The sequence below is a fragment of the Meleagris gallopavo genome, chromosome 4 (genome assembly GCF_905368555.1).
Source record: "Meleagris gallopavo chromosome 4, MGAL_WU_HG_1.1, whole genome shotgun sequence".
Classification (NCBI taxonomy): Eukaryota; Metazoa; Chordata; class Aves; order Galliformes; family Phasianidae; genus Meleagris; species Meleagris gallopavo.
In genome coordinates this window covers 4445636-4473393 of record NC_139407.1, presented here as the reverse complement: position 1 = coordinate 4473393, position 27758 = coordinate 4445636, and the positions used below count along the sequence as shown (strand labels likewise).

Genomic DNA, 27758 nt, shown 5'->3' with positions numbered 1-27758 from the left:
ACAGCTTCAAAATTCGCATGGTTTAATGGCATAAGGAAATCAATTCTCTCCTTGTTTAATTTGGCTAAGTAAACTGTGAGGAAGCCCAATAAAAAATTTTTTATCTATAGTGGAAGTATTGCTTTAATATTATTAATATGACATTTTGCTGCACGAGACAGATTTTAAAGATCATACACATACAGAATTCAGTAGGCTGACACTACAGGCCAGAGAAAAGTGGATTTCAGGCTCTAAATCATGGGGCTATTTTTTCAAATTTTACTCCACAAAATTTACTAAAAAAAATCAGTAAAATTCTGTTTTTTTTTTTTTTTTTTTTTTTTTCCAAAATTCATTGGCAAAAGATCATTTTAAATTCTTTTCTTTTAGAAAAGTATGGAAAAAAGATTTTACAGTAACATGCCCCTCCAAATTTCTGCTTGGCTTTTGCTTATGCAGACGGGATGAAGTGTTGTTCAGAGTTGGCAGTAAGGAAGGACATCTGAAACAAAAACCTGTTTTTCACCCTTTGGACGAACAGATCATGCACTACTTGTTCCACACCTCCTGCTCTGCAGGAACATATTAACCTTTTTAATTCTGGAGATCTGGAATCAACAAATGACCACACATCAGCACCAGTAACAAGGGGTTATGGCTGTGGTTAAGGTCAGGTGTTACGAGGTGGCAGTATCCCATTCAACCCCGTAACAATTTAGGCTACTGTTTCTACTTCCTTAAAGCAGAGATACATCTCTTCTTTGGTCTTCTTTCTCCAAAATTTTTGACACATCAATTTCTCTCTCCTTCCACATCTAACACATTCACATTGCTAAGACCTTCAGGGCAAAGTCTGTGCATGTCAGCACTGCCCAGGGAGGTGATGGAGTCACTGACCCTGGAGGTGTTCAAGGAACGTTTGGACGTTGTGTTGAGGGATGTGGTTTAGCGAGAACTGATGGGTGGATGGTTGGACTGGGTGATCTTGTGGGTCTTTTCCAACCTTGGTGATTCTGTGAATCTTTCTCCTGAGTATTACTGTAGCACGTCTGTTTATCGCTTTAATACCTGTGAGGAAGGCTCTGCATACTCATTCTAATATCATTTCTTCAGAACTAAAAAGCCCTATTTTGGATGAATGTGGAACAATGGGAGGAATTCCTTCACTGCTGAACCTAGGAGTCATTTGCTACAGGTACTGTAGAGAGCTACAGGGCTCTCCCCTAAGTACCCTGGGCTGAAAAAAAAACCTGGGGCTGAGCTGAGAGCAGGTAAGCCTCATGGGCAGGTCCACGCCATTGGCTTTGTGCAGATACTACTCACCAATTTGACCCTCTGCCCAGGTGTGGCACTGATTTCCCAGGTGCACTCCTTTCTGCTGGGATACTTGTCGGGCCAGTTGGGACTCGTAATGATGCCATTGGGACTGTGGATCTTCTGTTCACACTCAGCTGTGCCAATATGAGAGCATCAATTAGTCTGGGAGTTCTGTATTCAGAGGTAGCCAGAAAAGTACACTGTTTGTCAGGTGACCCAGTGAACTGAAAGGATCATTAGGAACACAGCTAAACACCCTCCCAAGTGTGAAGGATCACTCTTTGACAAACACTTTATGGCAATTAACTTAGCATGCTTTGATTTGTGAAACATATACTATTGTTTACAATGGATCACTTGTTTAATGTAAATATATAAATACACAACAAACTATGCATTAAAATACAGCCAAATATTCTAATCTTTCCCCCATTCCACGTGCAAATAGGTATGAAAATCCACATAGGATATCTTGCCAATACAACATGAAATGATATTTCTTGAACAACGTAGTTTTCTTCTGACAAATTTTCATATTGCAAGCACAGAGCAATCAGCTAAACAACCTAAAACATAGTTTCTGGGGAGAAGTATATAACTGCTAAGTCTGAATTCTTACTATGTACCAGGAACAGTTGTGTCATTCCTATCCAAGCTGAATCCAGAAGTGCCTCTCTCAATAAATGAAATACCTACCACATGAGGAAGGCAAGCAAAAAACACCTGCTTGGTTTTTTGTTTTGTTTTCTTAAACAACCTCAAGTTTCTTTATAAACATAAGAGAGTTATTTAACAAGAATCTTTTAGGAGAGGCTAGTATAATTCCAAAATCAGGGATAAGACAAGTGATTCACAAAGGAGCTAGAAAACAGTCCTGAAAAATTACAGAGGCTCATAGGATATTACACACTTAAGGATCATGTGCAGATCATCTAAATGGTACTTAAGTCACCAAGCCTACTGTTTGCTTGGAGGTAGTCACAACTTTAGACAGAAAATAGGAGGAGGAGGCTCAAAGCCAGTGATGGAAGCAAACAATAACTTTACCAGGCTCCTCTTCAAAAACTCCATCTCCTTGTTTTGTACTGCTTTAAATGCTCTACACTTCACAGCACTACTACAAGTAGCATTCCCTGCTGAAGCTGAGTGGTCAATAATTCCTAATTTTCTAAGCCAATGGAACCTCAAAACTCAGACACACACAAGTGCTAGGGATGGAGGAAGTGAGGGAACAGGGGAAAGAGATTATTTCACCCAAATATCTAAGACTACAAAACACCATCTATTTTTATTTTTATTTTTTTCCTGGAAGGATTGCTGCAAAGATCTTGCTGAAAGAATTGTATCATCTACTGTCCAAATACCATACAACTTACCCTCCTTGCAGTCATGCTTGTTTTCATGTAGCACGAATCCATTCCGGCACTGGCAAACATAGCTTCCTACCGTGTTGATGCACTCGTGCTGGCAACCACCATTGTCCTTTGAACATTCATCCTTGTCTAAGAAATACACAAGAATGGGTGAGCAGACAGAAAAAGAGCTTGTCCTCAAAAACAAAAGGGTTTAGCATAGACTTTGAGATCAGAAGAGGATAAACTAAGGCACAGTCATTCTTCTCAGTTTTGTGTTAACTTCTATCTGCTTATTGCTCAGCCTACACCATGGCTCAAATATTCTGCCTCACCTTTCTTAGAAGTGAGGGACAGATCTCTCAGATGGGGAACACTAATAATCAGACAAGCTGCATCAAAGGAGACAGTTACCAGCATTTACTCCTTCAAGTGGTCTAGCTGGCAAAGATTTCATAAATATTTAATCCAGAGCTTTATTTTGATAAACAACAGGAGTGCAATTTATGACCAACACAAAATATTCCAGCCCTATGCAAATTCCACAATTTAACAGTGGCGTGTTGAAAGGCAGACAGAGGCCAAAGAAGGCTTCAAGCTCTGCACATTTAAGATGTAAGAAAAGAATGACTTAACATAAACTTTCTGAATAAGTTGCTTTTTCTTTCCAGCAGAGTGGCAGTGTGCTTTACTTTAAATGACTCTGGACTTTACAGAATATCTTGAAAAGGAAAACATTTCATTGAAAAGCATACAAAAGAAACTGGCATTAATTATTTCAAGGAGATCTACAATATAGCATGCAGTTCTGTTTATTAACATATAATCCCTAAAAAGAGCTTTTAGTGTGTTAGAAACAGAGAGTAGGGGAGGAAATATGACCTGCATTAAACAGCTAAAAATTCATTGCATGGAAAAAAGCCAAACTAGATTAACAGGCTGTCATTCTAGCAAGAGGCCTCAGCTGCCACCCTTCTATGTCATTCAGCTGTTGTCATTTTAGTTGAGGCCAGTCCATTTGAGACAGGGAGACTGCTCTGGACGTGTGTGTACATATATATATATATATATATATATATATATGTACACACACTCACACACACATGTATATAGATATGGTTATATACATTTATATCATATGTATACACACTAGTATAAAACCTGACCAATAAAAATATACACAATATTATTATGTGTGTGTGCATATACACAAATGTTTACATACATCTGCATCTTACAGACTCTGCCATTTCAACATACAAAATAGAAAAGGCAAATGTGCAAAGGAATAATGCACAGATGTCCATTTATTGCAAGGCTGGAATGCATAGTATGTGTTCCCTTCAGCCTCATGTGCCTTGGAAAGCAACAGTAAGTATTATCTCTGAACAAGTTAATATGTGATGCTTCAGACTTCATTAGGCACAGTAGGAATTTCCACAGATTACAAACATTATAGATAATTTAAGTCTCTTTTGTCATCTTACATGTTTTCCTCAGTTTTTACTGTTGCTTGTATTCAGCAAGACAACAAAGTAAATCTGTGTTACAATTACACAGACATCAGCTTTATCTGCCAAAATGTATGCAACACTTGACTAACCAACTTGAAAGTGTTTCAGTAAAAAATCAATTTCTACTTCTAATACATAATGATGATGTGGAGAAACCCTGTCAGTCTAACCTAAGCATCTACTGCATTTTTTGCCCAACCTAAGCATCTACTGCATTTTTTGCCCTGTAAATCTCAAATCTGTTTACACTGAAAGATTCTGAAAGCTTTCTGTAGATGTGAACAGATCTGAGGATTAGGAAACAGCAGAAAAAGTATGTTGGTCCCAGAGTCACACATCCAAAGCCTGGTATCTGTGGTCACGTTGATGATGAAAGAAGCATAAAAGCTTTCACTGTTTATCCACCTTGCAATGCAAGTCTCAAATGGAGGCTGTAAATCTACTTCATTTCAAACAAAACTTTTTTATCTATCATCCTTGCAAAAGCAAGTGCTATCATAAATTAATTCCACGTTGCAAGTGAAGAATGGTAACAAGCAAATGAGAAATCAAATGTATTATGAAGAAAACTCTTCAATATTTCCCCACCTAAGTATTAGTTTGCAGTTTTCTACTAAAATAACATAATAAATGGAAGGCAAGCTCAAAATGCATTCGAGTTTGATTTTCCAGTACATAGTAAGTACGGAAATTCTCAATGAAAGCCCTCTCCATTTTCACCTTCCATCAAACTGTGAAAATAGAGAAAAGTATTTTAACATTAAAGAGCTCTGTTCTCCGTAAAACAATCTATTAGAGACAAGTGCATAAGAAAACAGTCCCAAGTTGGGCTGCTTCCGAGATGAAACTGATATAAAACCATGGACAGAAGGTAGAAAAGAGAAGCTTTCGTACATATCTGAACTACAATAATTATTTGTAGACGGTTAATCAAGGATGCAACTGTTGAACAGGCTTTCCTCACACTTCATAATTCAGAACAGATTTTCTGTCAAATTGATTGCCCAGTTTTAAAAATTCATGGGAAAAAAAAAAAAACACAAAAAAACAATTAGTCTGTATTAGTTATAGGAACAAATGTTTTGCCATGTAAAAACAAAGCCATTTGTTATGTTGACAGATGGAAATGAGTTTCCCGGTTCTGAATGGATACTTTCTTTCTTCTCTCATTTCAGTACTCAGAATAGGGAAAGATCCATTCCCAACAAAATGTTAGACTGAAATCATTCAGAGGACAAATGGTCGTACCTCTGAGACCCTCAGAGGCCACCAGTCTGTGAATAATACGTACTCGGCCTGAAGGGACCTGTATCAAGTCCTTGCAAGATTCGAAAACAAAAATTTTCTCTTTGCAGGTAGTTTTCTTGTCTGTGGAAAAAAATGCACCAGGATGGCACCAGAGATGAGTTTGTGCTCCAGAACAAATCTGCTCAAGGCTAGAAAACATCCTAGCTTTCTCTTTTTAACTGATCAGTGAATCATCAACCAAGAAAAAGATGTCCCAAAAATCATTTCTATATTACATCAATTACCACACCTTAAATGGCCATGTGAAAAATTATATGCATTTAAAACTCCAAAATTAGTGATAAATTGAAGCAGTTTAATGACATTATGACAAGGTATTAAATGCACCACTAAATAAAGACTGATTTAAAGAAATTATCAGGATAGATCATAAGAAAAAACATAGAAAAGAAGATATTTTTTAACATTATATCTTTTCTTTCACTCTTCTATTAGGTTAGAATAGCTTACTGTCCTCCACAAAGAGTAGAAGAGGAGAGAAAGTGAAAGGGAGGACAGAAGAGAGCAAGGTGGAAGCAAAACAACCAGGAACACACCAGAAAAACCATCCCAAAATACAACAGTGCAGACACCTTATTTCTGGAAGCTTTTAGTTTAGAAGCTAATTCCAAAACGTTTTTGCAAAAGTATTAAAAAATGAATGTCACAACTCCCTAGTTTCTCCTCCACACCCAGGAAACTGGATTATAATCATACAACATTCTCTCTGTTCGTTAGATGGATGCTCCAACGGCTACCAACTAAGCTTTTTTTCAGATCTGTCTCATCAAATGTAAATTCTACAGAATGTTAAAAATAAAAAAAAAATTCTCACTTTCCCATAGCACCTGGCTGGCTGTTAACACCATTTTGCAGCCAAATAAGCAATTATATGTCTTCTTACATCAACAAAAATAGCTTCCTAGTGCAGGTCATTTTTGTGCCCTGTGTCACTGTTTGCTTTCACAGTTTATCGCATTGGTTTTCAATCACCCAAAAACTGCTTTCTGTCATCTCAGCTGGAGCTCAGCCATACTTCCTCAACTATAGCCGTGGCTGCAGAATTCATCACTGAAAGAGTTGCAAAAAACTTTCTTGGTTGTGCTTGAGGAACACATCACTGTTCTCAATCTTCATCCAGGTTCGATTTATCCAACTCCCTTCTGCTGAACTTTCTGGAGTGAACAGACTGCAAGATGCAGTGTTTTACTCATTACTGATTTTTTTTCATGAGGTTGGTTTTACAACTAGATGTTTACAAATATTTATTAGGTGTCTTCTAGTAAGCATCCTGTACACTAATAACTAACATGAAGTATTTCTCTGTAGATTACATTCTAAATGTACTTCTTTCTGAAGACAAGCTTATAAAGAGGCAGAAAAAAACCCACACGGTCAGCTATTAACTCCCAAAAGTCAAAATACACAGCAAGTCCGTGCTTAGTTAATGGATGATTAGCACATCATATTTATATTAAAGAATTCAGGGGTAAGAAAACAGTATCATTTTCTGACAGCCGGAAGAATTGCGTCCAATGAATTACTCTGAGATTAAAGCCTTTTGTTTGAGCTTTAAGTTCAAAATTTGACTTGTCTCAAGCATTACAAGGTTTCTGTTTTGATCAAGAAATCAAAGGTAACATGTAAGAATAGAATCTTCTAGAAGTGATAATCAGAAAAGTTGAGGAAGAATAAAAAGAAAATACAGAGCGGTTGAACTTGCGAAATGAAAGCAGAGATGGCAGCAGAAATGCACTGTGAAGCATTCACACATTTATATACTTACAGACTCAAAGACTATTTACATGAGACTACATTTCTTTGAAGAGGATTAGACATACTCTATACCCAGCACACATTTCTATTTATTAAAAAAAAAACAACACATTAGTTCAGACTTAGCCCTGGCTAATGGATTTATCTGGTGATCAATGGAAACATTTAAAACTTATCATTTTTAGATTAGTAAGAAAAATCTGTTTCCATCCCGGGACAAAAAAATCGTATTTCATTCAAAACTGAAACAGTTCTGAAGGATTACAGCATGATGCTTTGAATTGCATGAATTACAGCCCAGTCCTTCCCAAACATACAGCAGTTACTTGAGTTCTTTCTGCAACAGATTCATAACATTAATTATATAAACAATAAAAAAAAGCTTAAAAAGCAACGAGAAAAAAACAACACCAAAAAACAGTGGAAACAGAAATTTAAGTGAATTTGCCCGTGTCATGTTCAGCATGGCCACAAACCATAATTCCTGAACTACAGTGCTTACAAATTTCAGAGCTATAATTGCTAAGCTTATCTGTCATAGGTTTATAGATTCTGAACTATGTAATAAAGGCCATTTTTAGAACTGGAACATCAATATTTAACTGCAAAAACATTTACTGCAAAAAGTCATACTAAGTGACAATGCCTGTTGGCACTCCTAGGTCTCCATGAATTGAATAGTTACATAAAATCTTCTATGAGGAAGCTCTGCTGTGTACATACATGTATTAACTACAAGTACTGAGCAAACCCTGATAGTCTCTTATTAATGCAAAGTACCATTTTAAAATTACATAAAAGGTAATACTACATGTAAAGACAGATCTGAATGAATGCGACTACAGAAATGCGATGACTGGGAGAAAATTATATATTCTCAAGAGCTAATTTCTTCATGTGTGAGAAATCCCATTTTCATGCATTATTTCTTTTAAAATAAATAAATAAATAATCAAAGTCATAAAGGGAAAAACACTGGAAGTTTTGTTGTCTTTCGTGTCATTTACTTTCCCTGCTTTCCATTCCTTGTACTTCCCTATGCCTCATGTGGCATGCTGATTCACATTACTTTGTCATAGTCCAGATTATCAGAGCTAACCAGTGCAATACCACTTACATGACAGCTTTGCTAAAGCATTTTAGTGAACAAACCCTATTAATGGTGACCGGTAACACATTTTGTTACATGTTAAAAATAATCAGGATAATGCAAATCCCAGATGCTTCTGGATTGCTTCCAGAGTTTTCAGAGAGGGAACTGTTTTGTTATTTTGTTTTACATGACATAACATACCCAGGCATACATGTGAACATGAAAAGCACGAGGCAAAATGACGCTACTAACACAAGTTGTTATTCTGCCATAGCCAGATTATCGTAATCTAGTCTCAGCAGGTAATTGCAAAGACCTCTGTTGAGCAAATCTGTCCACAGATCTCAAGCTTCACTTATGTCTAAATAACTTCATGCAACAGTATGTGTCCTTCTGCAACATAAACTGACAGCTCTGATCTCCTCCAGAGAAATTACAGCCCAATAAAGATAGACAAGTTTTTGGGAAAATATGAAGATCTGTTTTTCTGCAGTATATTAAGAAGTGCAAAGTTTGGCAAGAAAGAACCCATAATGCTAAGCAAATGTTCTATCACAAGGTAGTAATTTTATAACTAATGTAATATATTACGAGATCTGAGTGGAAAAAAGGGAAGAATACACAGCATGTAATTCATATCACGTTGGAAGTGGGATTTGGAAAAAACTTAGCAACAGAACTTGGGAGAAAAGAAATCTAACAGAAATTTAGGAACAGTCATTAGATTTCCTTTCTTCTTATCTTACAAAGCTTTTTTTAAACTCCTTTGTAATGTAAATGTATGAATGTGCATTCTACATATTTTCTACCATATGCAGACATTACAATTCAGAACAGTATTTTAAGAAAGAAAAGCGGATGATACTTTTGCAAATAAAACAAAATTAAAACTGGGAAGGACAGTTCACTTTCACACCAGAAGGCAATATTCATTCCACCCAGGCAGTGTGTGCTCAAAGGCTCTCACAGGTACACAAGAGTGATTTTCTGTACCTGAAAAGAAGTGTGCCTTGAAGCCTTTTTTTGACACGGTATTGTCAGACCTGAACTCAATTCGCATGTTGTTGTACTGTGAGGTGATAACTTCAGGCACTTCCGTACCGCAGAATTTACCATGTAGTTTAGAATCAGAAGAAAGGCCACTGCGAATCTCCACGTAATCATATTTGCACACCTGGGAAAAGAGAGATCTTTATTTTTTTTTAGCTAACCAAAGGAAAAGCATGAAATTGGTTACAAATGCAAGGACTTCAAATACTACGTACCACTCAGTAATGTATTAAAATATCGTTCCACATTTTCCTGAACCTGAAAACATTTGCAAATGCTTACAGTCGTTCATTTCACATGAGCATATTTAAAGTCAGTAAGACTGAGGTCTTATACTCAAAATTCCATTATTTTTCCACAATCTCTGTCAGGTATTTCAATTTTAAAATGCTTAAAATATCAATTAAATCTAAAAAGTAAAATTATCGGACTTTGACTAAAATCTAGAAATGTTCACCCTATAAATTTACAACTATCTTTATGCAATAAGCCAAGTACCCAAAACCTACAAACATTCAACAGTTTGCTCCTCAGAAATTAAAAAAACCTGTTTGCTTAGAATCTTACAAGAGAGGTTTTTATCACAGAATTTTACCATAAGCAGACTAAGCTAGCTGTAGGTGTCCCTGCTCAATGCAGAGGAGTTGACTAGATGGCCTTTAATGGTCTTCTCCAACTCAACCGATTCTATGAATCTGTGATATTCATTTACTCATGAATATATAAATCTGCATTATTAACTCTACAAATCTTTCTTTAAGTGTAGCATAGCTATAATTCAGAGGGCTGATACGTGTGGCTTTCCCTGATTAGTTAAAAATAAAATAAGATACAATCATGTAATAAAAAACCTTATGCAAGGCCTACTACTCATGATAATACATTCAATGCATAATCCCTTGGTCAACATAAAGCCTTCCACCCAAAAACTTCTAAGCTTCTTAGGCTCAACAATCAACCGTTTAATCAAAAAAGCCCCAGCTGCCTGCAATTAATAGCTTAAGAGAAAACAGTGGCCAGGAGGATTCATACCAAGCTTAGACTGTCCATTAAATATAGTTTGTATTTGATAAATCACAATTTATAGTCATAAAAGAAATAATGAAATCATATTCATACAATGCAAAGAACAAAGGTATAAAACTTGAATTACTATTATATATTGATTCATATTAATTGTAGGATAAATAATAATAATGCCTACCACTTTCAGATATAAGTCACAATGTCTATAATTTCAACAGTATACCAGTGATGAACTTTGATGCTCTTATGGGTTTAGATTAAAAATGCAACGTAATTTGAGATTGGTTTTTTGGGCCTTTTTACAGCCCTATATAAAATACAAATAGAATTAAAAGCAAAATTAAAATTGAAAAATGTAAATGCAAAAGATTAGAATTTTAATACTGGTACTTCATGGAGCTCTTAAAACAACAACAAAATTGAAGCATTTGCTAAATGTATACAGGCAGACATTAAGTCTGCACTCTGAAAATGTCTGAATCTCCCATTTATTATGTATGTTTCTTCTGATTTTCACAGATGAACGTACTGCTAGTTAACAATGTAAGCTAAAGTCGATTTAGTACCACTGGAGAGGGTCAAAACAAAGCTATAAACTTTGAAAAACATGTATTTATGTATTGTTCATATCTGCAGAGTTTGCATGTCCTGCGTAACCTTAGAAAGCAGATAAAACCTCTTGCACCTTGCTGGCAAATCTGGCTTAAGTATTAAGAAATTGCAGAAAAAAATGTATGAGCATAGCAAGGGAATTTGATTGTATAACAGAGCCAAGCCTAGGAAGCAGAGTCTAAACACTGATGTGAAACCCATACTTCTAGATACCCAGTAAGTCCTGCAACATGCCCACTGTTTTGCCTGAAGCTAGAAGGAGCAGCACTTCCCACACAGCAATCTCTGCTCTGTCCCTCTCCCCTGGGATGAGAAAGGATTTAGGGACTCCCTAGGCTTCCCTGCTTGGTGGGTGCCACCTCCAGCAAGCACTGCATGCTCCTGGTCTGCAATGACAAGATGCTTGGAAAGAGTCCAGCCCAGTGGTAGAAGCTGGCATGTGACTTGCTGCTAACAGAGCCTTGTGCAGAAACACTGCAGTTGTGCTGTTATTTTTTCAAAGTACATCTACTAAGTAGACCCAATCCAGATTCACTTGGAGAAAAATGGCATTCTTCAAACAGCGTTGTTACTCCATTATGCCTTATTTTGAGTACTGTTCCTTGTAAAACATTCACCCCTGAGAGGCTTGCAAGTGATTTAAATGTTCCCTGGCTCTGTTGCTAACCAAACCTTATGTATAACCTTTGTAGTCATAGTCTGTAAAGATGATTTGGTTTCTCCAGATTTTCTTGTCTTGAATTCTTTCCAATACGTCTCAGACATTTGTTCTGTTTTACTTTGTTGATAAAAAAAAAAAGTCAGCTGAGACTCAGCAGAGAACATTTCTTCTAAATTTCTTATAATACATATACATTCAGTTGATACGTAAAAGAAAGATATTCTCTCCATGTTTGTTTTGAAAGAACCCAGAAACAGTCCCAGAACAAAACCAAGAATATCTATGGTTATTGTCAGTGTATGAACAGTTAAGTGAGGGTTTTACAAGGCAATATCTATTTATTTCTGAAAGCTCATTAAACTGTTTAGCGTATAACAGATTGTGCAGCTTTTTGTTCACAGTTACTCACTTCATTGCCTTCTAACTCAAAAAACTCAAACTTCATTGAAATTCGGTACTGCGTTGGGGCAACCACCTGCCACACACAGTTTTTGTTTGGAGGATATTCTTTGGGCCACCCTGGTGTGGTTATAGTCCCATTTAGCTTTGTCAGAAGTCCTCCACAAGCAGCTGTAAAATGAAAAGGGAGAGCATCATTTCTGGAATGAAACTGTGTTTTACTGTAAACAGAAGCACACTGAGCAGATTCAGTCCTCTCATTATTTACACTGCTGTAATGCCCAGACAGACTAATCAGAATCTTGTTTTATCACGCTTGGTGCAAACAAAGAGAAAGAGACAGCCCCCTATCTTGAACAGCTTGCAGGTTTGTGGACAGAGATAAGTTTCAAGACTACACATGGCTTTATCATATTCATTCTTTTCCCTTCCCTCCAGAGACTCTGGTTATTCTCTCACAGCCTTTCCCATGCAAGTCCTCTGACCTCACTTCTCTCCTCAGGACCTTGATCACCCTTTTCTTACAGACAGACTACTCAAGATGCAGTTCACATTGCCCTGGCTTCTTTTATTGATTACTGATCCAGAATCTGCCCAACCTCTTTCAGCTGACATACGTGCCTCCCGATAACCTACAAGGTATGGTCATTTCTTTAGGACAGCAATGATGTACTCTTCAGATATAATTACGTTTGCTGAGATACAGATGTTCAAATAACACAGAAAATATCTATTTGGAATGCAATTGTAAATTAGTCATCCCTATACAACAGAACAATACTGTAGAGCATGTGTGAATGCAGTTCAGATAGCAAAAGATAGGCATATTAATCTTTTCCATCTGAGCAAAAAATGTTGAAAAAAATGTAATGGGATTCACAGGGGCTCTCAACAATATTCAGTTCCATTCATACTATCACGGGACCATGACAACACTGAAAACCATCCACAAAAATTTCTGAGGAGCTGCTGGGTGGAAGTTCTTCCTTCTTTCAATCGCTGTGTGCTAATGCTCAGCACTTTCTTGAGCATACTGAAAACCAACACCTGTCAGCTACCTGATGACTCACACACTTCATCAACACTAACATGCCTGGGAGAACTCTTGAGTTTCTGTGTTAGAACACAGATGGGCAACCCAGACTTCCCGCTGGCATCTCGTTTCCCATGCAGAAGACTTATTGTTGTACCTTTAACCGTAATCTAGCCAAGGTTGGGGGAGCGAAGACCATAGGTCACGATTCGGTGTATCAAAACAGACCTGGCACAGGTTTCAAACTGCAGTTAGATAACATATCTGCTCCCAAAATCATCTAGTCTATGCAAAGAGTACATCAGACTACTGGCTTTCAGTTTCTGTTTTTCAGTATCGCTATATTGCTCCTTGAGGCAGTGGAGGGAAATATGAAAGTACTGAAAAACTCTTAAAGCCATCCAATATGCTGCCAGCAGGGGAGATTTGGATTGAACAGCATGAAGCAATTTTCTGGGCATGTCAAACACCACAGTGAAGCACTGGGCAGAGTTTGAGTTGAAGGCTTCTACTCTGGCATCATATGTGAATTAAAACAGGCTGAGGCACCCCACAAATTTCCAAACTGTACTCTAGGATGTAATGCTGACTGTGACAACATAGTGACTTTAATTCACTAATCCCAGTGAGCATCTACTGATGGTAAGTAATACATCATGTGGAACAAATGCATTTACACTTCTAGGGATAGCTTGGGGATTTTGCTCCATGCTACGCTGCACTATTTAGCATGATTCCTCCTTTTTCCTGTTTGTGTGCTGAGGAATTACTCCTTCTCTATAGGAGGAAGAAGAAAGAGTTTTCTGAAGGATGGGTAATCTTCCCTAATGTTTGGACTCAGATCATTAGACAGACTAAGCCAAATTCCTTCCATAAATTTGGACTGATGATCAAAGGGCCCACCTCTATCTTCATGCCTCTGCTAGATTAACCTTATTTTCTGCATGCTGACTAATATGCAGCCATTTCAGTACACCAGACATTCTGAAATAACTTATTTTTCCCATATGCTCACTATTAAATTTAAGGAGGGGAAAAAAAAAACAACAACCAACAATCAGCTTAGTAACACCTTCAGACTAATGTGGCTATAGTCAAGGTCTATCTCTGCCTCACACACAAAAAACAATCAACGATCAAAAGCAGAACAATAAATGCAAAGAATCCAAGCAAAACTACCCCAAATTGTGACAAATCATGAGTGAAAGCCAGGTAATTGGAAAATAAATAGAGAGCAGTGAATCGTATCTGAAGGAAACCATAACACAGAGCACTCCAATTTTCAAAATCTATTCACCCCTGAAACACAAATAGATGAATTCAGATAAGAATAACCCATGCAATCCCTGAATGTATTCGTGTTTATGAGTGAAAATCCAAACAATAATTGCTGCGAAATGATCAACAGCTTTTGCTTCTTTCCTTTCATAGGAAAAACGTATATGAAGCAAAACTTATCTCAGTTCAATCCATTGTTTACTCCAACTTCAATTTATCAGGTTTTTATTTCTCCAAATGATTACCTAAGCAAACTTCATTCATCTCTGAAATGTAGAATTTTTTTTTCCAGCAATAAAAGCCCAAAAATCTGACTAGTATTATGGAAGATTTCTCTGAGTTTCAGGATCCTGCCAGAAAAGTCAATGATCAGACTGGCAGCGGTGAGGATTTCTCTGAGTTTTGTGCTGGAATAAAGGATCCTGCTAGAATAAAGAATCTACTGCAGTCAGAGGCTGTCAGAGGGATCATTCAAGTTCCTGACAGCAGCACATTGCTCTGCTGATAATTCTCTCTTTGCACACAATGGGAGACTTTGATTTAATGAGGATAAATAATATAACATGAAGTTGGGAAAAGCATGAAGTTATTTGCAATGTTTCCAATTGACTACCAGGAAAACCTGAAACATTAAGTTAGTGACAGCAATCCAACGGAAGATGATTGCTATGGAGAGACATAACCCCAGTACCATTGCTTTCACGGCAGCCCTGGTTTTCCAGGCTTGCTCCACAGACCTTACATTGCTAGGAGAGAGCATCCGAAAGGTGAATGATCAAAAGCCTGGAGCTTCAATACCTGAGAGCATAGCAACAGACTGTACCTTCACAGCTCTTTTTGTCGGGACCGAGTTCATAGCCAGGATCACAGGCGCACTGGTAACTGCCCAGAGTGTTAACACAGCGCTGCTCACAGCCTCCATTGTCAGGTTTGGCACATTCATCTTCCTCTGCCAAGACAGGGAAGAATGAAAAATGTGTTAAATAATTACTTTTCTCAGCTCTAAGTGGTGGATCAGTACTAACCCCGAAAGCTGTAATACACGCCATTATAAGGTGTGCTACAAAACACACCGTGGATGTTGACTAGAGCACTTTCAAACACTAAGGAGACCTGTAATGGAGAAAATAAGAATGTGTATTTTTGTGTAATTGTTTTGCTTTGCTTTTTTACAATACCTACTGACAGCTGCAGATCTAGTTTATAAGCACTTTGTTGGCAACACACAATCATTTAGGCAGCATTAATCTAAAGGTTGTATAAAGTATTCAAAGAAAGACTGAAAATCCAGAGCAGGGTCACTTGAAGGGCACTTTATCTTCCACAGAATCAATTTGTGCATTATCCTGAATTCATACTCAAAAACAGATTAACAGAATCCTCAAATCCCAGGTTTTCATTCTACCGATATTAAAGTGAACAAGATACACCAAGGCGGGGGAGGGAAGAGAACAGTGTATTGTCTGTACTAGCTGTGAAGTACACCCATGAGGTTCATTTTAAAAATATTCCTCAGATGTTGAAATATTATTTCCTTACAATCTTGAGACAAGTAATTCCTGAAGAGTAAAACAGAGTTCCCACCCTTATGTCTATAGCCTTCAAAGTTTTAATTCTCTAGAGTGAAAACCATCAACAGAATAAGAAAATCCCCAGCTTGTGGCTTTGCAGGGGAGCAAAAAGGCTTTCCTTGTGACGTGACTTGTATTTTAGGGGCTAGCATGGCCCACTAGCTGCTGTTGCCTTTCACTGTGCCTTAGGTAGAACAGAGCAGGAACTCCACAAACTAGAGACAGACACTGAGGCCACCAGTCACGCCGTGGTTTCTCAGTTCTTTTTTTTTGTTGATAGACAATAATAAGCTGATAATGCAGCCTAATACTGCAGAATAGCTTGAAGAAACATGTAGATTCAAAGAAAACAATTTTAGTAGAAAAGACCCAGTCATCTCTATTATGATTATATTATTTAATTTTATATTTGATAATACGATTAGCCCAACGAATGTATTTTGCAAGAACAGAAATGTTTCAAAGTGCTTCCAAATCAAGTTGATTTTTTTTAATCTGAAGAAAGCAGGTAGTTGGACTGAATATGTTGCCTTCATTCTTTGTACGTATTTTAATTATTTTTTTTTTTTTTTAAATAAAAATTGCATGTCCAGGTTAAAAAAAGATATTACAGAACAGTTTTAAGTAGAAAACTGGGTAGCCTGGTCTGGTGGATGGTGACCCTACACATAGCAGGTAGGTTGAAACTAGATGATCATTTTGGTCCCTTTCAACCCAAGCCATCCTATGATATGATATGATAAAAACAGATTAAAAAATATTTTTTTGAATCCTATTATAATTTTTTTTTTTTTTTTGGTACAAGGATAAAACACACAGACTCATAGAATAATTACAATTGGAAAGACCTCTAAGATCATCCAGCCCAACTCCAACCCATTCCCACCATTTCTACTTGTCATGTTCCTCAGTGCCACAGCTCCATGATTCTTCAACACACCCAGGGACAGTCCAACATCTCCTTGTGCAGTCTGTGCTGATGCCTCATCACTCTCCTAAGAAGAAACTTTTCCTAATATCCAACCTGATCCTCCCCTGGAGCAACTTGAGGCCATTATCTCTCATTACATTGCTGTTATCTGTGAGAAAAGGCTGACCCCCACCACTCCACAATCTCCTTACAGAAAGCAGTAAGATCTTCCCTGAGCCTCCTCTTCTCCAGACTGAACAATCCCAGTTACCTCAGCTGCTCCCCATAAGACTTTTGCTCCAGACACTTCACCAGCTTTGCTGCCCTTCTTTGAACAGGCAAACGATAAGAAGTTCACAGGTCTGAAAACAAGCTTTAACATTTACCTTTAAAAAAGTTAGCTGCAAATCCTGCTTTGTTAACTGTTCCATCAGAAACAAACTTCATCCACAGAGTATTAGAGGTAGATCTAATGTCTTCTGGCTTGTCATAACCACAGAAGTGACCAATCAAAGGACTGTTTTCATTCACTCCATCTCGAATTTCCAAGTAGTCATATGCACAGTTGTCATGTCTTTCAATCTGTTAAAAAAAAAAAAAAAAAAAAAGATTTTTGAAGGGATTTTTTTCAACTTGACCATAAGTATAAACTATCAGTCATGTAATAGAATAGAAAATTTTATAAAATATTTTGTGATTCAAACACTAGGAGGGTGGTGAAAAGAAGCAGAATCACTAGACTGTTTAAAATACTTTTTTTTTCTTTTTTTTTTTTAACAAGAAGAAAAACTTGAGATTGTTACATAGGATACAACAATCTAAACGGGACAAAGTAATTAAGAGACAAGCCCATCTCTAGGCTTCCCAATGTTCTGCCAAATTCCTGTTGCTCTGAGTGCAAGTAAATTCTTCTTTTCTCATGTACATGCAAGTACACAATGTTAATGATTCAACAACTAAGCAGGTCAGAAATATCAGTTGGTTTCGAAATGTTATAAAGGTCATTTTTATTAATATGAAAAGACTTTTAGAGATTGCCAACTTTAGATGGAGATTAATATTTTATTTTCTTTCTTTATTGTAAACACAGTGAAAAATGTTGCATTTGTCAGTACCCACGGATTTTGCAGGGCAGTTGAAAAAAAATCACAGTGAATGAAGAGTTTGAAGCATTTGAACAATTAGACCCAAATACACTTACAATTATCAGCTACTTACCAGCCAATAGAACTGATGACAAAAAATATCATTGTAATTTTTCTGCAGCCAAAGAATTTGGTTTCTGTTGCATGATTCCTGATTTCAGGTAACTTTGTCTTAATTCCAGAGTCAAAAAGTTCATCTTTTTTAATATTGTAAGAGCAAAGTACTGAAACCAGAACAACTGAAAATGCACCTTTTGTTTAAACAACCTGCCAGAGGATAGCCAAGCACACACTAGCATGCCAGTGGCCTACTTCTACTTGGGTAAGTCTTAAGTTCTTTACATAATAGTATCTTCAGAGTCAATCGGAGGAATTGTTGCAACAGAGAAAGCAAAAGCAGACTGAATGGAATCCTATCTGAAGCCTAAATAATAATTATGCCCGTCTTTGTGACAGAAATATTTTCCAACAGATTTGAAAATCCTCTTGATCTGGGTCATTTACTTCATGCTACTCAATTAATATAGCACCTCAGCTATGAAAGCATTACCTAAATCCAAGTGCTCAAAACTAAATCCTCCACAGGAACAATTGTTCAACCAAGTGGCTGAATGGTGGGATATGTTTAGGGCATAGAGAGAACAGTCAGGGAGGAAGAAGGGATTGGAGAAGATGTGTTGAATTCAACACATCTCAGCTCTGTTAAAAGGACAACAATCAATTCATACTAAGCCCAGAAAAACCAACATCTAATACTTTACTTAAACAATAGGTGCACATTCAGTACTAATTGTTGGTGCCACTCTGTTCCGGTTGAGCATTATGACTACCTCTAAGCTCAGTAACCAACACAGACTAAGGAGCTTTCATTTAGCACATTAGGAATGCTGCTTCCTTTATGTAAGAGGGAAGTCTAGGAGGAGGAGTTGTTTGATTTTATTTCATTTTAATGCCATCAAAATATGGCTCTTACACACAAATTTTCTCTGTCTTCTTTCCAGCTTTCCAATTCTTCAAGTAATTTTCTCCCACTCATTTCTCTGGCACAAACCGTATTGCCTTTTGCTGTAATTTTTCAGTTATTTGCTCAAGAGTTACTTTGGGCCAGAATTAGAGAAATGAGAAAAGCCCCAGTGATTTAGGGTGGAACTACCTCTTACTGACTTCAGTGGCAGCTGTTTGCAACTAATGTGCTCAGACATGTGTCTACCTGAGCACTGGTAAGTCCTTGACGTTGTAATACAGATTGCAAATTTTCATTCATCTCAATAAATGCATGACATCATATCCAACTTGCCTTATAATCTCCAAAAAAAAAACCAACAAAAAAAAAACAATCCATACTGCACTCCAATGTAGAAAGAAGTGACCTGGCACAAAGCCCATTAAAATCAAAGAAGGAATTGTGTACTTTCCCCCACATGTCTGTGGACTTTACACGACTCAAACTTTTAATTAACATCTGTTTTTTTCCACGTTTCCCATGTTCTACGGGGCAGTATGGAAATTATTATTTTTAAAGGCCAAGTGTAGCTCTGAGTTTCATGTACCAAACTGAGGTAAAATGTTAGAGCTTTTTTTTTTTTTTTTTTTTTTTCCTGAGAATCACTCCTTATTTTTGGCAGAAGAAAAATGCTACAAATCCATTTTGTATAACAGTGAGTAAGCTTTTAAAGACTACAAAAATCAACTGACTTACAGAGTGCTATTGATTTCTAATAAAACGATTCAAAGTGGTGGCCATTCTACCATAATAATTTATTTTTAGAGTACTACTACTTCAAATGATGCCATTATTATTAATACATTAAGAGGTTAAATAGCTATATATAAATTCAAAGATAAGAATAGTGTTTCTGAGAAATGATAAGTGGCTTTTAGGCTGGTAAGTAAAGGCAGCTTTTACCCGTGCAAACCTCATGTTTTACAATATTGTTGTAAAGCAATATTGGGAACACTGCCTCATAAAGTTCTATTACACTTTCAGAAGTTTTTTCATTCTTCCTTTTACAACGGTAGGAAATCTTCCCACGTTAATGACAGGACAGCCAGTAAGCTTAGCTGTAATTGGAATGATCTGGTGATACTTATTTACTGGAGCAATAACATTTCACAAGTTTAAAGTTTCATGTGGATGAGAAAAAAAAAACCATGCAAAATGTTAGCAAGAAAAAAGCAAAAACAAACAGGTTTTAATAGAAAAATGCAGTTCTTTAAAGAGAACGAAAGGTACCATTGGATCTCCAGAATTTGGAAGAAACCCAGAATTTGAATAGCATTAGTGAATTACATTGAAAAAAATTCCTAAGTCAGGCCCATAAGCACAAGAAAACAATGAGAAATCTCCTGATTAAATGGAAAGCTAGGTAACTTTTCAACATCCATTCTCACAAGGAAAAGAAATTTCTTTCACATCATTCCAGCTTTGGGAAAAAAAAAAACAAAAACACAATAACAAAAAGATTTTATCAAAAGATAAAGATTTGAAGAGCAAATTTGAAAGCAATCAATCACAGTTCAGGTGAAATTGTTTTTTCATTACTAATTTTTTTGTTGATACAGCCAAACTCCAGTTCAGGTATACATATCTTACTCAGATAATGGACTTCTGTCAGAAAAGGTGGGATGTATGTCTAGTGGAACTTTCAACATCACTCCTTCAGGAGATTATATGCATTTTATTCCCATAAAAATAATGAACATTATATGTACGGATTTAAACAGGGCCACTCACACAAGGAAGTTTAATATGGCTCAACCCTACAAACCTTCTGGATTGTCTTAGATTGTTGGTGTTTGACAACACAAGTCCTTTAAAAAGACAAACACAAGGACCACTCATTTTCAGACAGCAGTATAATAAAGGAGGCTGTAACAACGAAGAGCAAAAAATAAAATAAAAATTAAAAAATGGAGTTACCAGTCCTCACATCTCTGGTATCACACAGGTACTGGAGCTGCCCCCCAGGCAGCCAAGAAAGAGGAGGTAATCCCACACTTGGTGGAAAAACGCATTGCCCACAGCAGGCAAAACAGGATGACTCACTGATGCAGTTTGAAATTCTCAATTTCCCCAGTGCTTTCATTTCAGTGTGGAGGTTATTTATACAGTTATTTTTTCTAGCATTACATATGGATAATGAGAATTCCTCATACTTAAGTGTACCTTTCAAAGGACAGAGAAGTGATTTTCTCACAAACACACTGCAATAACTCTTTGGCCTGACATTTACTTTTTTTTGATCTAAGCTGGCACAAAGAACTGCGATTTTCAAACAGCTTTATGTTTTACTGGGCAGCTCACCAAGGATTCAGTCCAGAGAGGGACTTAGTACCAAAACAGAGAACACCTACGTTCCTGTGCTTGGACCTGAAATGGAAATCAGTCCTGACAATGAATGTCTAGGCAGGGCACTTCACTCCATTTTCCAAAACAACTCCAATTCTTTGCAGGCAGTCCTGTGGAACAGCCACAAAGAAACACAGGAAAGATAGATATATGTAATAGAACTCCTAGGCCCTTCCAGAGCTCCTCATTTGGCGCTCAAGGGCATCTTGCTGCTCTGGATTGACATGTCAGAAAAGTGTGTGCCTTTCAAGTCCTTACTTGGGACACACTTCAAAACACATCTAGCAGAGGTGCTACCTCCCTTTTGACTGAGACTATCACCAACTATACTGCCCAATTTCTTTCTTCTTATGAGGAGTACAGTCAGCTCATGACTCACCTCTAGTGAGGTGGGTCTAAATTCTAAAGTCTGCAGGAGAACAGCAATGCAACAGATCATACTGCAGCCTTAACCACTACTAAAAGGCTGCTCTCATTTTCCCTGTATAGATGAAATTGAACTACAGTCAGTGCAAGTAATAATGTAACATGCACGTAGATCAACTCTAAGCATCTGCATGCAGGTCATGCTTCAGAAATCTCCTACACAGTGTCACTTCCGTCGCGATTACAATAAAAAATACTGAGCAACAATGTCAGATTAGTAAGGCTCCATATTTGTCAGTAAACCACGTAAGGTTAGTGCTTAAAAGAAAGCCAAGCAAATGAGGCCAGACTCTTTTCAGTGGTGTACAGCAACAGGACAAAGTGGAACAAAGACAAACAGGAATACAGCAAGTTCCATACAAGCAGAAGGAAGAACATCTGTGAACAGCGTTTGAAAGGATCTTTGGGGAGGAAGAGCTCACCTTGCCTGCACTAGACGAGACCACAATCATATTACTAAATCTATCTACACACTTCAAAACAGTGTGTATGTACATATATTTTTCTAAAAATGCATGAATATTGTTTGTCATTTTTGTTCTTGTTATTTACCACTGTTTAGCGATATTCACATGGAAAGATGTATTATAAAGGCACACAGATATGACTCACCACAGACTTGTTTTCTTCCCCTTCTAAATATACATTTAAAGACTGAACCTAAGTAGACATATATTTTTAATATAATATTTTGCTTTTTTTGCTTTAAAAAAAAAACAAAAAAAACCAGAAGCCAAACATCCCAATGTTTTCTTTCAAGGTTTCTTTTTTAAAAATAAGATTCAGCAAAGATACAAAATCCCTATTATTTAATGGGATATTAAAGCAGACTTGCTGAACTGGATTACGTATTTGTTAAACTGCAACAATTGCCAGCACTTGAAACATTCCAACTGAAATAGCATAGATAATATAAAGACCTTTAATCTTCTTGAAAACTTCTGCAAAAAAAGGAAGGTCTCATGGAGAGCTGAATTGGATTCTGGATGTTTTTTATCGTGGAGAATTCATGAATTCCCTAACAGGTTTAAAAGGATTTCACTTTAACGTCACTGCCATTTATCCACTAGATGGTTTTCTGAGTTAGGTTAAATCAGTTTACCTCAAATGCTTGAAAGGTTAATCCTACATTGTAGTTTTCAGACACTGTTATTTTCCACACGCATTCCTTCATCGGTCTGTAGTCATCAGGGTAATTGGGAGACTGGATCTGGCCTTCGTTTTTGTGGATTTCACCTCCACAGATCGCTGGTAAAAAGCATGAAATTCAAAGTCAATAATGACATTTATAGTTCCCAACACCCAAACTGACATTTTTACGTCCCTCTTCTTTTTAAAACTAATGAGAAGAAAATGTTTATAAATCTAGCAAGGACAAATTATTAACACTTAGTCTACAATACATATTTCAGTTAGCGAATGCTGTAGATCACCATTTCTAGTAGTGCTAAATGTGTTTATAATGTTGAAGAAGACTTTGAAATCACTGGTAATCTATCTGAACCTATATATTTTATAGAATATAATTCAATGGTCAAAATGATGTTTACTTTTTGTTCACGTTCAAAATATATTTAATATACCTTCTCCATTAGCATTTACTAACCTTTAGAAAGAGAAAGATAAAAAAGAAACCTTATATTTTATAATAGTCCAGACATTTTGGCCGACAGATTATCACTACAAGTTTATACTAAATTTGAAATAATATTTCATATTAATAACAAACATTTGCATGAAAAGTAAATGCACTTTCTCAGGATCCATACCGATAGCCACACGGAGAGCTGTAAACAGGAATCTAATCCTAGGGTTTACTACCGTGGATTCAATATTTAAGAAAGCAGGCTCTATTTTAAACAGGTGAATGTAGACTTCATAATACACTCAGTGTGTGGGAGTACCTCTTTATTAAGTTATCCCAGAGCATATGGAAAACTTTAGTCAGATTTTCTGAAGAATGAATAGAAAGTACTCAAATAATTATTTCCACACACTGAGCACAAGAACACGAATATTTAGTTAAGTAAAGAACAGGCAAAAATTATTACAAAAACTATCAGTGATGTCCGTGAAAAAGAGGTCATCTGACATCTGATCCCAGGATGTTTCAAAATGTCTCATCTACCAATTTGACGTATTCTACTCCCTTTCAGTATTAAAACACCAATTTCGTATTACTATTTCTGACTATATGTATGCATATGTGTAAATATACATATATTTACTTTTTTCCAAAGGCATCCAGAAGCAGGTCATTTTTTAGTGCTGTCAGACACTCACCTTCATAAACTGCTGCAAAGCCTTTTCCAACCCAGTTGCTGCTGCTACGGAATTCAATCCACATCCTGCTGTCAGAGGACGCGAGGACTTCTGGCAGTTTGTCACCACAAAACCTGCCTAAAAACATGCAACCAGTAACTGCATTTTCTTCTGCCTCAAACGCTGCAAACATTTACACATGTGTTTAACATTAGAGAACATGAGTAACATAACCAGCTCAGTGGAACTATTCACACACTTATGGCCGAGCACACGTGTTTCTGCCCATTAGGACCTAAATACACTAAAGATTTTATTATGAAGTGTTTCATTGCTGTCAGGCTAACAAGTCAAAGTAGAAAAACTCGAGGGAATTAAGTTGAAAAATGATTGTTATAGATTGTTCCTATGTACACAGACCCGGGCATTCTGGAAGGGCAGAGTAAGTGCTAACCATGAAAGGGTGTAACATCCAGGTCACAGTAATGCTGCTCATCGTGTCTCAGAGATTTAAAAACTAAAATCCAAATGACCCTGGACTATGTTATCCTCTTATTTCAGCCTAGGTAGGTGAAATCTCCATTTATCTAGGTGATAGAGAAAGGGTAATTAATTACTGTTTGGTATTGTTTTCTCTTTTCTTTAAAATAAAAAAAATAAAAATAAAAATAAAAAGAGGCACTACCATTAAAATTCTTTCCTCTGTATCTACTTCCATTTTATCTTTCTACAGTTGTTTTTAAATTGTGGTTGTGAAGATGCAAACAAATATTTTAGTCTTAATTCTAAAAACAACAACAAACCTGACTCAAGAAGTTGGAGACTCATGTTTCTTACAGTCTGAAACCCCCAGATTCAATTGTTGAAGTCCACAGAATGTCTAATGTAGTCTCTGGATTCAACTAGTGTTATTTATTCTAAGTCTATGGAACTAACAAGGAAAGGTCCAGTTATGATGGGGAAAATTTATCCTTCTTTGACAATTTAAAAATAAAGGCTTTGCTATTTTAAGTCATACTGTCCAGAGAAAAGGACTAGTACACAACCCACAGGTGAGATGGTAACATATACAGAAATCACTTGGGCAGCATGAAAGAAAGCTTACAGAATCATATATACTGATATTCATTTAAAAATAAAAAATAATAAAATCACTGAAATGAAGTTCAAAATTAGTATTTTATCCCTTGGAAGAATTCTGACCTAGACTTTGATTCCCAATATGTAGAAGTTGAGATTTGGGTGCTTCGTATAAACTACATGCTATCTGAAGTTGAAATTAATCAATAGCCATCTGTTTTTTTTTTGTTTGTTATTGTTTTTTTAAATTCAAGAGTAAAGCAAAGATGTGGACACAGTAGGTTTAGATCTAATGGCAGCATGATGGAGCACGTAATCTCCCCACCAACCCTCTGAATTAACAAAAAGATACCTGCAGCTTCCCACACATTACCTAAACTCTCAAGACTTAAGTCATTATTGTTTTGCATGTTCTTCACTGCTTTTGCACTGAAGAAGCAAAGAATATGCAAGAGTAACCTATTTATAATTTCAAAAGCACAAGTACAGAGCTGGTAAGTACAAATTGACAGTGGGTGTTCACACCCACTTTGCATGTGCTCATCACATGCTCTATGGATTCCCCGTCAAATGCGCTGCAGCTCTGTAATGATGCTACTTCCACATTTCTGTAAAACATCTATGAGAACACCCATAAGCAAAGCAAAAAGTTGCATGTTTTGTAGTTTTCTTCTTTCCACACATGAAGCATGCAACATAGTACGTGTACTGACAACAGCTGATTGTAGGGAACACTTGAGATTTGAAGTCACGTAAACAAGGTATTTGAGAGTGTTTGTTCCTTTCCCACCTTACGTACGTTCTAGGAAGCTAAAACTAACTCACAAGGGTATTACAGCTACAACTGCAAGCAGTAAGTCCACTGAACTGTATGAGCATGGTAAGTCAGTGCAGCATTCACAAATTGCATACCAAGCAGAGGTGATTTTCTCCAGTAGCCATCTCTTACTTCAATATAGTCGTACCAACAGAGACTGCTTTTGTACAGGTCCATCGTGGTGAAGTTTAAGACAATCTAAACCAGAGGAGAACATGTCAGTAAACAACATACGGTTCATACTGGAAAACAATCCCAACAGCAATCTGCAGATCTGAAGCCAGTGGCCATCCTTAATAGGATCTCAACTGCTTAGATAATTAATTTCAATTATTTCTTATAGTAAGTAAAAATTTATGGGAATATTAAAAATTTTCTATAATTTCACATAGTTGAGAACATACAAGACAAACTTAGTTGCTTACAAGGAGGATTTCACCGAAAAATAGGAATTTGAGAACATAGCAATATGATTTTAAGTATATCATTTGACAATTCTCTTGCCAGTCCATTTTCCATTCCATTCTATGATTATAAGCTGCAAAGACAGGTGTAAAATTTTTGTTTGTTTGTTTTGTTGGTTAATGTGTGTTTCTGTTCAACAACAATTTTGACATTTTTTACTTTCAGGGAACTTATATATTGAGGATGGTGGACCATTAAAAAAAAATTTTTTTTTTTAAAGAAAAAAAAAATTGAAAGAAATGGTACATATTTTCCCTTTTCACTCAGACTTGTAATGAAACTACAGTACAGCTTTTAAAACAGAGATCTTTGCATTATCTGGAATTGGAATTCAATTTTTACTGAGCATATCTGAAAGTGGGCATATTTTCAATACATAATATCAGGAGTACTGTAGACCATCACATTATCTCACTTTGTTTTAAAAATACTCATCTTAAACCACCATAAAGTTACACTTTTAACAAAGAAGTAGGTTTTAGTCTGATCATAGGTTCACACTACCTACAGGCTGGGCTCCAACTGACTGGGACACTGTCAGCTTTATGCCCTACAATTTCAAGGATAAGTTAAAATACGAAGATTAAGAATCATTCATATTATGTATTATGAAATCATTTCCAATTCATATCCTTTAATTGGATTTAAGTATATTGGAAAAAGAACACATCTTCTTTGAGAACATTTCCTCAGTATACATTAATAAATATTTCAGACTAACTATGAAAATCTTCTTTACTCACTGATGAGCATTAAGTGGTTCTATTTTTAGGTTTGATCCAGGGAGCTCACAATTGAAACCTGCTATTATAAAGCAACTAGGAATTGCCGCACAGCAGCAAATACCTCAGAGAGCAAAAATATATCTCCATGGCAGCCTATGAAGCAGCTTGTGTGTCAACTGGCAGGATAGGAATTTACCCCTTGTCCAGAGGCAGGGAGGGAAATATAGCATCGTAATAATGGGCACAGATAGCCATACTGGATGCTTTTCTTCCATCTTTTCTGAAAGAACCACGCGTCTCTCCAAAGAAAATGACGTGTTACAATATTAAGGCAAGAAAGGCAAAAAATTTTCAGACTGTTAAATTCTCAAAAGAAAAACAGCTATCGGAGGAAGCTCATTTAAAGCTCACATAAATCCAGTGGTGTGGTTGTGCAGGTTAGAGAATGGAGTGTTGAGGCTGAAGTTCCTCCCCAAACAACATTAATGGAGGTATAATCTTCCATAGCAAAACCCTACATGCCTTAGCACTGAACTACCAGTGGGTTTGCTTTAACTTACTTTTCACAAACAAGAGAGTGCACGCACATTCAGTTACAGTCTCAAAAATCTCTTTTGCTTTCCACAGA

At 36.7% G+C, this 27758-nt stretch overlaps 1 protein-coding gene across 4 annotated transcripts in view; it reads right to left on the bottom strand.

The window, feature by feature from the left end:
* TLL1 (tolloid like 1) overlaps nt 1–27758 on the bottom strand; it is a 132242-nt gene that overhangs the window by 11433 nt on the left and 93051 nt on the right. For 2 of the 4 annotated variants that reach the window (XM_085222038.1, XM_085222040.1), the window contains exons 10-19: nt 26036–26138; nt 24065–24181; nt 22884–23029; nt 17248–17443; nt 15204–15329; nt 12080–12240; nt 9315–9495; nt 5414–5533; nt 2676–2801; nt 1306–1433 (exon numbers count right to left, since the gene is read on the bottom strand). In XM_085222038.1, the coding sequence (XP_085078164.1) occupies nt 1306–1433; nt 2676–2801; nt 5414–5533; nt 9315–9495; nt 12080–12240; nt 15204–15329; nt 17248–17443; nt 22884–23029; nt 24065–24181; nt 26036–26138 (1404 nt within the window). The remainder of the gene's footprint in view (nt 1–1305; nt 1434–2675; nt 2802–5413; nt 5534–9314; nt 9496–12079; nt 12241–15203; nt 15330–17247; nt 17444–22883; nt 23030–24064; nt 24182–26035; nt 26139–27758) is intronic. The other 2 variants (XM_085222039.1, XM_085222041.1) reach the window with 1 other exon arrangement.